The sequence below is a fragment of the Crocodylus siamensis genome, chromosome 2 (genome assembly GCF_052110815.1).
Source record: "Crocodylus siamensis isolate JL-2025a chromosome 2, ASM5211081v1, whole genome shotgun sequence".
Taxonomy (NCBI): Eukaryota; Metazoa; Chordata; order Crocodylia; family Crocodylidae; genus Crocodylus; species Crocodylus siamensis.
In genome coordinates this window covers 68,895,430-68,908,954 of record NC_143396.1, presented here as the reverse complement: position 1 = coordinate 68,908,954, position 13,525 = coordinate 68,895,430, and the positions used below count along the sequence as shown (strand labels likewise).

The following is a 13,525-nucleotide window of genomic DNA, read 5'->3' as shown; positions in this document are numbered from 1 at the left end:
AACAGACCACATGTTGTTGCCCACTCTGCTCTTGACAACCACATGACAATCTCTAAGGTCAACAGAAATCAACATCAATGAGACAAGTCCGCTTGGTGAAAAAGCATGAAAGACTGTTCTCAGCAGTTGCTCCTAAGCACTAACTTCCTCCTTCTTGAGACCCGCCAGAGCCTGAAAACTTGGGGGTGGTATCTGTTTTATGTTGATATTCTAGTTGCCTTTGAAGTTGTTTTATAAAACAGGAAAAATGAACAAGAGAATAAGTTACTTCTGTTCTCTTGTTGCAAGATGCCATGAGCCTTTGTTGGGAGGTAGCATGTAAATCTGACAAATATAAAAAAAACTCAAAAGATTTACACCAGCACTGCCAAAAGCAGAATCTGACCAGATTATGGACTCATGCCAAGAGTTTGATGATAAAGCATATCATTACTTGCTTGCCTATAAGCCACATATCCTTTCAAAATGACACCAATATGAGATTGCACACTGCAGCTCTGGGATGAGATAACAACCTGACTTTTGTATGCATGCAGCTTTCAAGAAAGCCTCTCATCCTGTCCCTGAACAAGGGCTTCATCCATCAAAGTTAACCAAACAACAAAGTGGGAGAGAAGGAGGGAGAATCAGCCTGCCTTCACACATATGCTTTGAGGAAAAAATATCTGGAGATCTGCAGTCTTCAGAGTAATGATAGCCAAGCACCTAAACAGAAATCACAGGCATAAGATTTACCATCCATCTCAAGAAGGTATTTCTCCATCCTTAGAACGATATTTCCCATATTTATTTATCGATATTATTTGGTGTGTGGTGATTTTTAAAAGAACAAAAGAGTCTTCGTCAGGAGTATGCTTTTTAAAAGCAACTTTAAAAAAAGGATATCGAAATGGGTTTCTTCCTCTCCTTCTAGATGTAAAATGTCAGTCTGAAAGGTTACTTTGAACTGCTTGCCTTTAACTTTCTAGGCAGAACTGTACTGGGAAGGAAGTTTTCATACCCCATGATGAAAAGGGGGGTTGCGGGGACCACCAAAAATTGTTGCATAAAGACAAAGAAGTTACAGTTATAAAATTTCTCTCTCAAGTAAACCTCAGGCAGAAGACAAAAGAAGAGTCCCTTCCTCGTCATAATTCCATCAATTCTCCAGTATGCCAGAGGGTTCGAGATAAAACAGCAGACAAGCTGTTAACTCACAGAGAAAAAGTTCTCTTTCTGAATGCCAAGTTAACAGTTAGAAAAGACAAATTTGAGACTAAAAAAAGTGCAAGGTAGTATCAATTATAGCAAAGAACATCAAGAAAATGGAAAAAGCCCTCCAAAAATGGGTTTAAGAGTCTATTTCCCCACAGAGATGGCCACTCAAAATGACAGCCAAGCAGCTAATCCCCAATAGCAACACAAGGGACAGGTGCACTCAGCAGACCCAGACCCAACAAATGATTTGGGGCAAGTGTTTTTGTTCCGTTAATTCATTTTTTAAGTTAGCTGTGGTAGCAAGGCCGAAGGCTACTAGTTGCATTATCTACTACAATGCAAGCTGTAAATATAGGAATTTTGGCTCGCTCCAGGTAGGGGTTGAGAGAACCACCTTTGTGATTCTTCCTACTACTGGGTCAAAAATGCAGGGGATAATGCCAGGCACGCAGAACATAACAGTCATCCCTATATCCTGAACACACAAAACAAATAAAAGAATTTGCTGAGGTCAGGGCTGGCCTGAGGACATTCCTAATTGAGTGCTGGAACAAGACAGGACTAGGCAGAAACAAATTTTCTGAGAAGGAAGGAGTGAGACAAAGAGAAGAGAAACTGGAAATCTGTCACAAAGATTCACCCTGAATCCACACACAATTACAGCTTCAGGGCAGTCAAGCACTGAGCAATCTGAATTAATGAATATCAGCAGATTTGAGAGAGAGATTTTAAATGTTTCATTGGAACATACAACAACAAAAATATAAGAAGGAAGAGACTCTTCAAATGATATCTTAACAGGAATTAAAACAGAAGACTCACAATAAAATGTCAGAGGTACATGACTGGAGAGACATATTACAGATGCTGTGGAATTATGCCACATAAAATTTAAAAAAAAAAAAAACGCTCTCAAAACAGCTAATGTTAATGTTAATTTGAACAAAGGAGATCACCATTTTTCCAGAGAAAAATTCTAAACTACTCCATGGAAACCCCATTTGTATAAAACAAAGAATTTAGATGTTATATTTATTATTCCTGTATGCCAACTCTACATAACATGCCACTGCACATTTCTCAAAGTACCAGCTTCCCAGAAAGTGACATATTTGCAAGATGAATTCAAGGCTTGTGCGGAATAGTAGAAGCAAAAAGCTCTGTTATTATTTTGGAAATAATTTGATTTTAGTCAAGACCTATTGACATCTACCCAGAGATGCTTTTAGCCAGGTTCTTCAATTTTATGTATTTTGCTGACAGGTGTGAGTGAGAGCAAAGTAGGTGTAAAATACTATAATTCTTACTTAGCATTAACCAAGAAGCCTGGTCTTCAGGCTGCAAAGAACATTTTAAGAGATTAGGGACTCAGCATAAAACTCAAAACTGATCAGAACCTACTTCAGATGATTTTACAAGGTGCTATAACATTTTAATAAGTCTTAACCATTTTAATACTTTCCAAGAATTAGTACATTTACCTAATAAAAATGGGAGGGTAATTTCCTAAAGTGAAAGAAGTTGAGAGCAGATAGATAGCAGGCTTTTAACTGTAATGTTGAACTCTGCTAAAAAAGATGACCAATTTTAAATAAATAGACAAACAAACAAAAAGATGTCCTTTCCTCAGATTCTAACCCAGAGGTTCTCTACCTTTTTAGACTTGAGGCATCTCTCAGACAATGTCAGCTCTATTTTCACTCATTTTTGACCACACAAAAATAATACAGCAATTCGTTTATTGTAAAGACCACAAGTCAGAATGTTTTGGACGCTATGGATTCCTATTTGAAATCTCTGGGTTTATCTTGTTTTACCCCTAATAATGCCAACATTGTGCTGCACCCCATGGCACCCTTGAAAGGATCTCAAGGCACCCTAGAGGCCCATGGCACCCTGGTTGAGAATTATTGTTCTAGATCTATCCGTGATATGTACAAGTATCTGTCCAAAATGGTACAATGAAATCAGAAAAGAAAGAAAAACTGGAATTAATATGACAATCTACTTTTTTTCAAATTACACCTCTACCCTGGCTAAGAACAACAACAACAAAAATCCTCCAGTAAAAGAGCTACTTCATTAATCAGCTGTTTTCATCCAGGTAGGTTTTATCATCATGTATACAGTTCTAGAACACCTGAAAACACAATACGTCATTTAGCAAACAGAAGAGTGCACTAGTGAAAGATTTGGTTGGAAAACATGAGAGACTGAGTCTAAACCCCACCGCAAACCAGCACAGGCAGTCTTCAACAGAACTCCACAGCTGTAAAGTACAATCGGAAAAGAAAATCATGTCTTGGACCCCAGACCTTGGAAATGCTTAATTTTTGTAGCCTTTCTGCCTTCACTATCTGATCTTGTATCTCACAGTCATACTTATTTTGATCTTTGATCTATACCATAAAGCATGTTACTGAAGATAGATACCTAGGGTTGGACTAGATGACCTAATGAGGTCTCTTCCATCCCTATTTTCCACCCACCAACATTTTGTTGTTCATAGATTTCAGACATTAGGGCTGGAATGAACCTCGTGAGATCCAGCCCCCTGCCCAAAGGTCAGGGGGTCAGATGACCCCAGCAAGATAAGCATCCAGGCATTTCTTGAAGGTGTCCAAAGTAAGTGCTTGCACCACTTCTGGGTGGGGCGCCTATTCCAGACTCTTGTTGTTAAGCCCTAGGGCAGCAATTCTCAGCCAGGATGCCAGGGCAGGAGGAGAGAAGCAGATAATCCCCCTGGCAATCCCTCTGGCCCAGCCCCTGTGTAAGAAGGTATGCAATTTGGTCAAATTGAAAAAGATTTGAGAACCATTGGGCTAAAGATTAAGCGTGTGCTTGCCTTTACTCAAAGACTCAGATCTTCCATGATGTTTCACTTTGCAAGAGAGACAGACATGACCTCACAAGCACGAAAGTGCCATGCTGCATCAAGCCAATGATTCCTCTAGCTCCGTATCCTCATTATAGACCTGTTGCTTCAGCAGGCCCCATGGAGCTCCCTGCCCCACCATCTCAGCAGGCTAGAGGATACCAAACTGGTCTGCCTCCAAACAGCCCACTGCTGCCGGGTCTACATGCTTGTGATCCACATACTCCATCCCATCCCACACAGATACCAAGTGGCAGGACACCCTGCTGCAAGGATGGGAGTGAGGGTTCCCAGGAGACAAATCTGTACTGAGTGACCAGGGACTTAACTACTGGCTTCTGTACGAAGCCACTGCTATGGGCACGCATCTGGTGCACTTTGACGGATGCCCACAATACCTGCCCCTTCTGCCAAGAGGGAAACCCTGGCGCATACCCACCTTGAGTGTGCCAGGTTGCAGTCCCTCTTCCATCTGCTGAGGTTCTGCCTCCACCTCTCCTTGCCCCTTTTTTGATTGCACACTCCCCATTTGTGGTCCCACCAAGTCCCAGGACCTCCCACTCAATATCCTCCTGGCTCTGGATGTATCTAACCACACCAAGGATGCTCTAACCAGAAGAAACTCGGGTGAGCATGGGGCCATCTTCCCCACTCCCAGGCTCAGAGTTTCACCGGTCAGCATCCACCCACTTGGGACAACAAATGCAATGCCGCAAGCCAACTCTGTGTCGTACAATTTAAAGTAAAGGGGACTTTCTCTTGGTAGTGTTAACCTGTCACCTACTCATTGCAGCAGGGCACCCTCCTCCTGCTCTGGGGGAGCCTTGGTTTCCAGTTGGACTAAGGCACGTCAACAGGCACGGTGCCTCGCCAATGTCACCAGGTCTTCAATCTGAAATGATCGTACTGGACGCTCAAAATTCTCATATTGACTGAAAACCTATCGCACGCTGAAAAATTATGCAAATGCCCATGCAAAGTTTTAATTACTTTACATGGCTCACTACAAGTCATCAGTGAGCGAGAACTGGGTCAAAGCTGAAGCACTGCTTTATTCAGAGGCCAGCAGTCATTAAAAAAATGCCCATGGTTCAGCCCAGCTTTGGATATGCTGCCTCAATGAGCTGCCTGAAAAAATGTGGTACATTTTGACCACGTTTACTGTTATTGATAGTGCATCATACGAAGGCTGAAGTTATGATACAAATACGATAATAACCCCACACGTGGCCGCAACACCGAGCCTCACAGTGCCAGGCACCACCCCTCCCCCATCGAGGTCGTTATATAGAGCGGGCCAGACCACCCCGCACAGCGGCGGGGACATTTACTGTGCCCGACCCAGGTGGTTGGCAGCAGCCACCAGTCACGTGCCCGGCCCCCGCGGCTGCCTCTGGGGGAGCAGGCCCCCCCCGGGCCCTACCCGTTGATTGCCGGCTGCTTCTCCCCGCTCATCCTGCTTCGGCTCCAGCCACGCTCCGCGCTTTGGCGCCAAAACGATGACTGAGAAGGAGGGGGCGGAGCCGCACGGCAAAAGGACTAGCCTGCACACCGAGCGGCTGACGGGGCCGGCTGGCCGCGCGTGGCCCTTTAAGAGCGGGGGCGGGCGCCCGGGGAAGAGAGTTTCCCGCGCAGCCATCCCTCGCTGCGGACTTCACCTCCCAGAATGCCGTGCGCCAACTGGGCCTGCGCGGTCCTGGAGCCTGGCGGCAAGGCGTGCTGGGAGCTCTAGTTCCCATCGGCTGAGGTCACTGCGAGCTGAGTGACTCTTGTTGATGTGGGTGCAGTTGCCCATTAGGTGCAGTAGGAGCTGTGCCTCCTCTGTCGGGAAGAAGCTGCCTCTTGGCCTAAGCCCTGAGCACAGGTGTCAAGCCAAGGGCCAGGTCCTATGCAGGCAGGAAATGCGGGGGGCATGGGCAAAACAGCTGCCTGTTGGACAAAGGGATACCTCTGACCCCACAAGTTTGATTACCAAGTGATTAAAACACTTTCAGAGACAAATTCTGATCTCTAGTGCACGCAAGTAGCAATAGAGTGGAGAGTGCAGATGTGAGGGCAGGATTTGGATAATCATTCATGATTTCAGGGGTGGGACTGAGTACATGTTTAACAAATGTTCAGATGACACCAATTGGGTGGAGTTGTGTCCATCTCAGAGGATAGGATTAGGGTTCAAAATAACCTTGACAAACTGGAAAATTGGTCCAGAATTAATCAAAGGAAATGCAGTAAGAATCAGTGCAAAGTGTCCTGCATTTAGGACAGGATAATCACATGCACCCGTAGAGATGAAGGAACCACCGGTTATGTATGCTTCAGTACTGCAGACAAGGACGTGAGTGTTAGTAGACTATAAGATGAATATGAGTTGTCTGTCTGCTTTTGTTGCAAAAAAGGCCACTAATAGCATACTGGGTTGTATAAACAGAAATGTCACTCGCAAATCATAGAAAGTGATATTTCCACTCCATTCAGCACTTGGTAAGGACTCACCTGGAGTTCTGTGTCCTGTTTGAAGCCATGGACAAATTAGAAAAGATCCAGGGCAAAGCAATAAAAATTATTAGAAGGATAGGAAACATAAGTAAAGCTTGGAAGACCTGGGATTATTTAGCTTACAGAAGAAAAGACTGAAGAGGGATTTATTAACAGTCCAGTTGATGGGTAGTTATAAAGAGATTAGTGAAATATTCCTTGGGACTGCAGTGGACAGGATAAGGAGTAGCAGCATTAAATTGCAACATGGGAAATTTTAGTTTGGTTGTTTAGAAAGTACTTGCCTACTAAGAAAAGTGGCATGGCCAAAGAAGAGAGAAAAGCCTGCGCCAAAAAGTTGAGAAAACAGCTGGGTCAGGAAGGCAACAAATCAACCACTGCCATGGCGGACCCAGCCAGGCAGAAAGGAAATTTAAATGGATGCCAAGGAAGCATTGGGGGCTGGACGGAAAGAGGGGGAGGTGAGGCAAAAAGAAAGAAGACGGTGGAGACTGAGGAGAGAGAGAACCGACCCTAGGGCTTAGAGGAAAGTGCCGGTCCCCTGACATACCTGGTGAGAGCCAGCGAAGAGGCTGCTCTGTCTGCTTCGCCGGTGAGTGCAGCCCCGGGGGGGTGAATGTAACCACCCCAGGAACTTGGAGGAGAACAAAGAAATGGACGAGATTATACCCAAAGAGGGGGTGAGTCTATCCTGACCCCGAAGATAAGGATGGAATTAGAATTAAGAAGTAGCTGACTTGGGACCCATGCAAGGAAGAACGGGGCAGGCAGCCAACCTAGGAGGAGGACCCCAGCCAAGAGGTCTATAAGACTGAAACCAGATCATCAGCATTAGAGGTGAGCAACAACACGCTCAGAACATGTGGTGTGGTTAGGGCAGAGGATGGGGATGATGGAATCCTGCGATGAAAAGTCAATATCTTGACCCTATAATCAACCCTTTTGTCTCCCAAGAGTGTTTTGGCACCCCTCTCTCTCAAACATCAAAGGCGTAGCAAGAAATTTTCCAAAGGACAAAATACTACAATTCCAGTGGAGAGATGACTCAACTTCAAGTGACACATCACTGACCTCTTACATTGTAGAATCTCCATCCTTCGAAGTTTTAAAGAGAAAGTTAGACAAACATTTTTCTGGGATCCTTTAGACCAGCAGTTCTCAACCAGGGTATGATGTACTGGTTTTGAACAAGCCTAAGATGAAAGGAGGAAAAGAACCAAAATGTTTGTGGATCTCACCGAAGTATCAATCTATTAAGTTGAGTTGTATCAATCTATTAAGAAAGCTTCTGATAACAATACTAGAGAAATTTGATTACTGTATTTTCCAAAGTAATTGCTCATTTATTGTTGCTGAAATACCAGGTTTTATATAAAAATTTAAAGACTATCACTAAATAGTCTGTTCAGTTAGTTTATAATATATGCTTATTTCTTTGCTTTTTCAAAATGATATTTTTTGCAAGTGGAAGGTTAGATTATTCTGCATGTGGTTTTTGGTTGAATTGTATATATTATTCACTGGGTGGAAGACGCAGTGGATGTGGAAAGAGGGAATTGTTTATGAAGGCTCCTAATCATTGTCTGTTTTAAATTCTGAAAAGTTGACAGGTGCAAGAAGGAACGCTGTCAGGTTTTGCCTTTAAAAAGAAAAACTTACTAAAACAAAAAAAATCTTATAACTTTACTGAAATCTACTCTTTCTTCAGGGCACAGAAAAGAAACCATATAATGTGTTGCATATCTTCAGCATAAAGAAATTGCTTTTAAAATGTTAATATTTTTATGGTCTATCCTCAAAACTATAAACTTTGTGAATAAGAAAAATAAGTGGGGAAAAAGGAAACTAATTTGGAATGAGTAACTGTAGTACTATTAATTTTGTTTCATGCTTGGGAAAGGCACATACACACAAATACCAAAAAAACCCTTGTTTAGAATGATGTTGCATTCTCTAGGGAATAAGATTTATTAAATGAATGTTCTTTAACTTTCTTCATGTCCAAACATAATCAGGTGTTGCATTTCACCTACAGGTTTCTGCTTACCCTGCAGACAGTTCTTTCATTATATTTCTTTTCCTTTCTAAATGTTGTTTTTAATTAATCAACTATAACTTTGCTGGAACATTTTCTGTCCATTTAAAATTAATAGTCTACAGACCTTTTAATCAGGTATTCAGTCCTTAAAGTAAAGGACAGAAAAGTTAGTCCCTTGAAGTAGGGCCTGCTACTGCATTGTTTGACTTTTCTATTTTACAAATAAATAGATATATGTATGGAATGAAACATTTGTCTCCTTTGTAAGTTAGTAATTGTTCCTAATAGGCTGCTGATTCAGTAGTCTAAATGAAATCATTTTTAAGCAATGAGATTTTGATGCTGTTAGTGTCCATTTCTGCTGCCAGTGAAGTAATGAGACTGATCATTGACTTCCATGAGAAGTCATATTTAAAATGGGCAAGAAGTTTGTTAGTTGCATGGTGCAGGAGAGAACCAGTTTTTACTCTCATTTTGGATCCTATGATTGTTTGGAACAAGTGCTGCTGGCCATGTCAATACAGATAAGTCAACTGTGGTGAGCTGGCCTGACAATAATGGATGTCAGCGAACTTCACACACAAACTATTATGTCAAAACAGTGTCAAAACGAAACAGTCGTTGAAAGTTTGCAGAGCTCTAATAGATATCCAGGTTGTAGCTGTATTGGTCTAGTGTCAAAAGCAATCAGGACTCATGGTACAGGTGATATCTTTTATTAGACCAATTCGATTTTTGCAATTAAAGAATTTTTTTGGCAAAAGTCTGCTTGGACTAATAAAATATATCACCTCTACCATGAGTCCTGGTTCCATAATATGATAATACGTTGAAATACTGGTGAATATATAGAGAGAGAGTGACTAGGGCAGTTTTTTTGTTCAAGTAAATAAGATTCCCTCATGAAGACACATAGTGGCATCACTGTGTTTAATGGGAGGAAAAGCATATAGTTTGCAGTGCAGCCTGCTCATCCCAGTAAAGCTAGCAAGCAAAAACTTTTAAACCATTAAGTGAAAACTGTCTCTGGCACCCTAACCATTGAATACTACAGAAAGATTCAGGTTTTGTAAGGGAAAGGAACTTGAAGATGAAACTATTTCCTTTTTTGCGACAGTTACAGAAATTGTCAAAACATTGCAATGTTAAGGATGGACTTAATAAGGCCCTCAGAGACAGGTGTGTGTGTGGGCTACTTAATGAAAACATACAAAGGAAGCTCTGAACAGAGGAAGGTCTTACCTTTTAAATGTGCTGTTGAGATTCTTGAACTCTTATAATACTACAACAGATCTGAACTGTGGAAGAGAACACAGTGGAACCATTATCCAATAGCCAGGCTGAACCACACATTAACCTAAAACCTACCTGTACTTCCTCTCCACCACCCTTAATTTTTAGATAATGATTTGTTCAGAATTCCTCATAGGGTCACATTAAGGCTTTGATGGTTAGGATGTGCTAAGGAGGAGAGCATATACAAAGAACATTTTCTGTTGGGACACTTAATTGACTGTAAGGGCACAGGCAGAAGTGACAATTTTTGCCCAATCTGGCCACAGAAAGTGGTCTATAGTCATGGTGGTCTATAGCCATGACACAAGCACACAGCTACAGGCAGCTTAAAAAATGGCCAGTCGGTCAAAAATCTGAACCCAGAGATGTTTCAAAACATAGCATCTTCTGTAAGTTCTGTCTGCGCTGCCTGCCAGCCTGTTGCTGTTTTCAGAATGGGAGGGGGAAAAGTGAGTGGAGGCTCAGTCTGGGGGTTTTTCCAGTCCCTGCTGGAGGGTAGGGTAGGCGTATTGGAGACCCCTCTTCCCACAAGGTGAGGGGACTCCAATTTACCCACCATACCCTCCAGCGCTGGCTGGGAAACCCTTAGAAAGAGCTCCCTCTGCTCTCTTTCCTGCTTCCCATTCTGAAAACAGACAGGCTGGGATGGAGGAGGGGCTGTTGCTTGGGGAAACCAGCTGCAGGTCCCAGCCAGCTGCTAGATTCCCCACCCTTCTGGAACCAATAGTGAACTTCTGTTTGGTCTAGGAGATCATTATAACTCAGAATGCTTCCTGTGAAGCATTCTGAGCTACAGCAGGGAGCTGCACTTCTGTCTGCACCCTAAATGCTCAGAGAATAAGTTGAAAGTGATTGGTTTTTTCTGTGTTTTAATCTTGCATGCCAACAAAGCTCCATTGAGTAATTCTCTTCCTGGGGTGCATGTAGCAGATCCCACAGCCCAATGTACTTCCCATAGTTCCTCTAGAGGCTGCCTGCCTTACAAAGGCAGAAAAATTCCAAGCTCTACTGGCAGTATGTATCCTCCTTCTCTATTAAGTATAGTTCACCCTATACTCTAGAAACATAGTTCATAGTTGAACTCTTCACCCTTACTGAGGACATCCAATTCTTATTTGTAATGTCATGGAATTAGGTACTTTAAGTCACCTCTAAAGCATGCATGAGCTCTGAAAAATGACTCTCAAGGACCTACATCACCCCCTTCTTTTTTCTGTCTTTATATCTGATATTTAAACGTTTTCATCATTTTTCTTTTGTCCCAGAGAAGGGATGAAGAAGACTGAAGTATTTCAGAAAACCTTTTATATGAAATGGGAGGTTAGATGTTCCTGCTGAGTTTTCTTTTCTTATTTCATAAGTAAGAGCTTTGAGCAGAGCTTATTGCAAGCACATCTGTATAGATGTCAATAAGTAATATTACATTTAGCCACTTAATCTAGTGAGTCAATTACAAACAATTGAGATGTTCTTCTTATAGAGAAGCCAACTAACTCCAAAAGAGACTTACGCTTAAATATTTAACCATCTGGCATCCTTTCATCAATTACTCAAGTAAAATATCAGGATAGAGAAATCAGAGGCATATGACTAACTTTTTATCCTTCTGGCAATAGATTAGCTTTGATCATTTATTTCTTGCAACTTCTTTTGGCAAAACTAGCATTTCCAAACTGAGGTTCCGAAATTTAGGCCTTAAAAATCCCCATTTAGATACATAAATATGGTGTAAGCATTGAACACCCAGAGATTCTGTTGTAATTAGCAAGAGGTGTGTCTGATCAGTATTTGTCAAGTCCGATCATCACTTAAGTATCTCAATATGCTTTTCTGGTGCCTAATCAAAAACAATTCTTCCTTGTTATCCAGCTTACATACACTGCTGTCTTGTCCTAGCAGAACATTTCTTCCTTGAAGACTTTAAGTCAAGACGGTGTTATTAAGGCAATGATTCTCAACCAAGGTGCTGTGGCACCCTGGGTGCCATGAGATCTGTTTCAGCATGCTGGGCTACAGCATCAGGAGGCAGCAAGAGAAATAAAGTCACACCCCTTTCCTGAGGGGAGGGGGAGAGGAGCTCCCCTGGACTGGATTAAAGATTGCAAACTGTCAGGTCTGGAAGACTTTAGGGGTGGAGTCCTGGAGCGTATAAAAGGAGCTGCATGCCCAGCATGAGGGAGATGCGTCGGGGACAGAGAAAAGAGGGCCTTAGAAGAAATGAGGAGAGCTGCTCAGCAGAACAAAGCAGAAACCCAGGAAGAGCCCCTGAAGACTTCTATCAGCGGAGAGTGACAGACGGCTCCAGTGGTTAGGCTCTTGGTGCGCAGCACAGCATCCAGACCCTGGGAACTGCGTGAGGCAGCTCAGGTCTGTAATCTCTGGCTTGCGGCCAGAGACATGGTACACAGGCTGGTGCACAGAGCAGAATCTTTGGAGACCCTTGGGGTAGCTCAGGTCCACAACCCCCAGGACGAGGCTGGGAGCTTAGTGCAGGAGACGCTGCACAGAGGGTGAGAGACCCTGGGAGCTGCTCGAGGACAGCAGGTCAGCACAGACAATGCTGCCCAAAGGGTCTGGGAACAGGCCAAGCCCCAGTGCTGCACAAAGCTGTCCAGGCCACCAACCCTTAGCACAAGGTGAAGCGCCCATTACATGCAGCAGCGCATGTGGCCCTTAGCCAGGCCGGTGGCAGCAGAGTCGAGCGGCAGGAAAGCCTGGGAGGGAACAGAGCTCGACCTGAAGAATGGGATGCAACCTGCTGGGACTGTGGAGTAGTAAGTTACCCTGGAAAGAGGGTCCCAACAGGGGAGGGACCCCCCAGGGTTGTGAAGGAGCACCATGTGGGCTGCTTCTGGGTGATAGAGGGAGGAGCTTTGGAGTCTTTGTGATCTCCCTCTCTCCCTCTCCTTTTCTTTCCCCCCACCTCCTTTCCTGTAGTGGTACCTTGGAGGGCACCCCGGTAGTCCAAGGATTGCTGGTTATATTTGTAGACTGTGCCTTATAGTTTATGTGAATAAGTTGAAGCAATAGTTTGTATATTAATAGAGTTATAACTTTGCCTGATAAATATCCTTTGTTTTGGGTTTTTCTATTGTTCATCTGTATTTTTAAATAATAATTGGTTATGTGTGTGTGTGTGTGTGTGTGTGTGTATGTGTATATATATATATATATATATATATATATATAGTATAGGGTTTATTGTTCTGTAAATTTGTACAAATATATATAATTTGTGCCCTTGCCCTTTAATGGTTTTGTTGAAATAACGAATTGTATATAGTTAAGTAAGTGATTGACTGGGCCTGACTCTACAGGGGACGGAGGTGGCCGCTGGGCTGTTGTCTCCCTCCACAGCACACTCTTCTGCCAATAATTCCCTCAATTGGAGAGGGGAGTACAAACCTGTGTACACCCAGGCTACAGTATTTTTAGATGTGCAAAAACCTATTCAGAAGATAAGCCCAGAGATTTCAAATAGGAATCCATAGCTTCCAAAATATTCTGACCTTTTGTTGTCTATCTGAGTTCTTTGCAATAGAAGAATTTATTATTCATCCATAGTCAAAAAAAGTTGATTAGAGAAAGTTAAACAGATATTTTTTAAACAGTATTTACATCCC

The 13,525-nt window shown here is 42.8% G+C and overlaps 1 protein-coding gene across 1 annotated transcript in view; it reads right to left on the bottom strand.

The window, feature by feature from the left end:
• DCTD (dCMP deaminase) overlaps positions 1–5,700 on the bottom strand; it is a 29,957-nt gene extending 24,257 nt beyond the window's left edge. Inside the window, exon 1 of the mRNA XM_090036134.1 lies at positions 5,496–5,700. Within this exon, the coding sequence (XP_089892260.1) occupies positions 5,496–5,527 (32 nt within the window). The 5' untranslated portion in view covers positions 5,528–5,700. The remainder of the gene's footprint in view (positions 1–5,495) is intronic.
• Between the last annotated feature and the right edge of the window lie 7,825 nt (positions 5,701–13,525).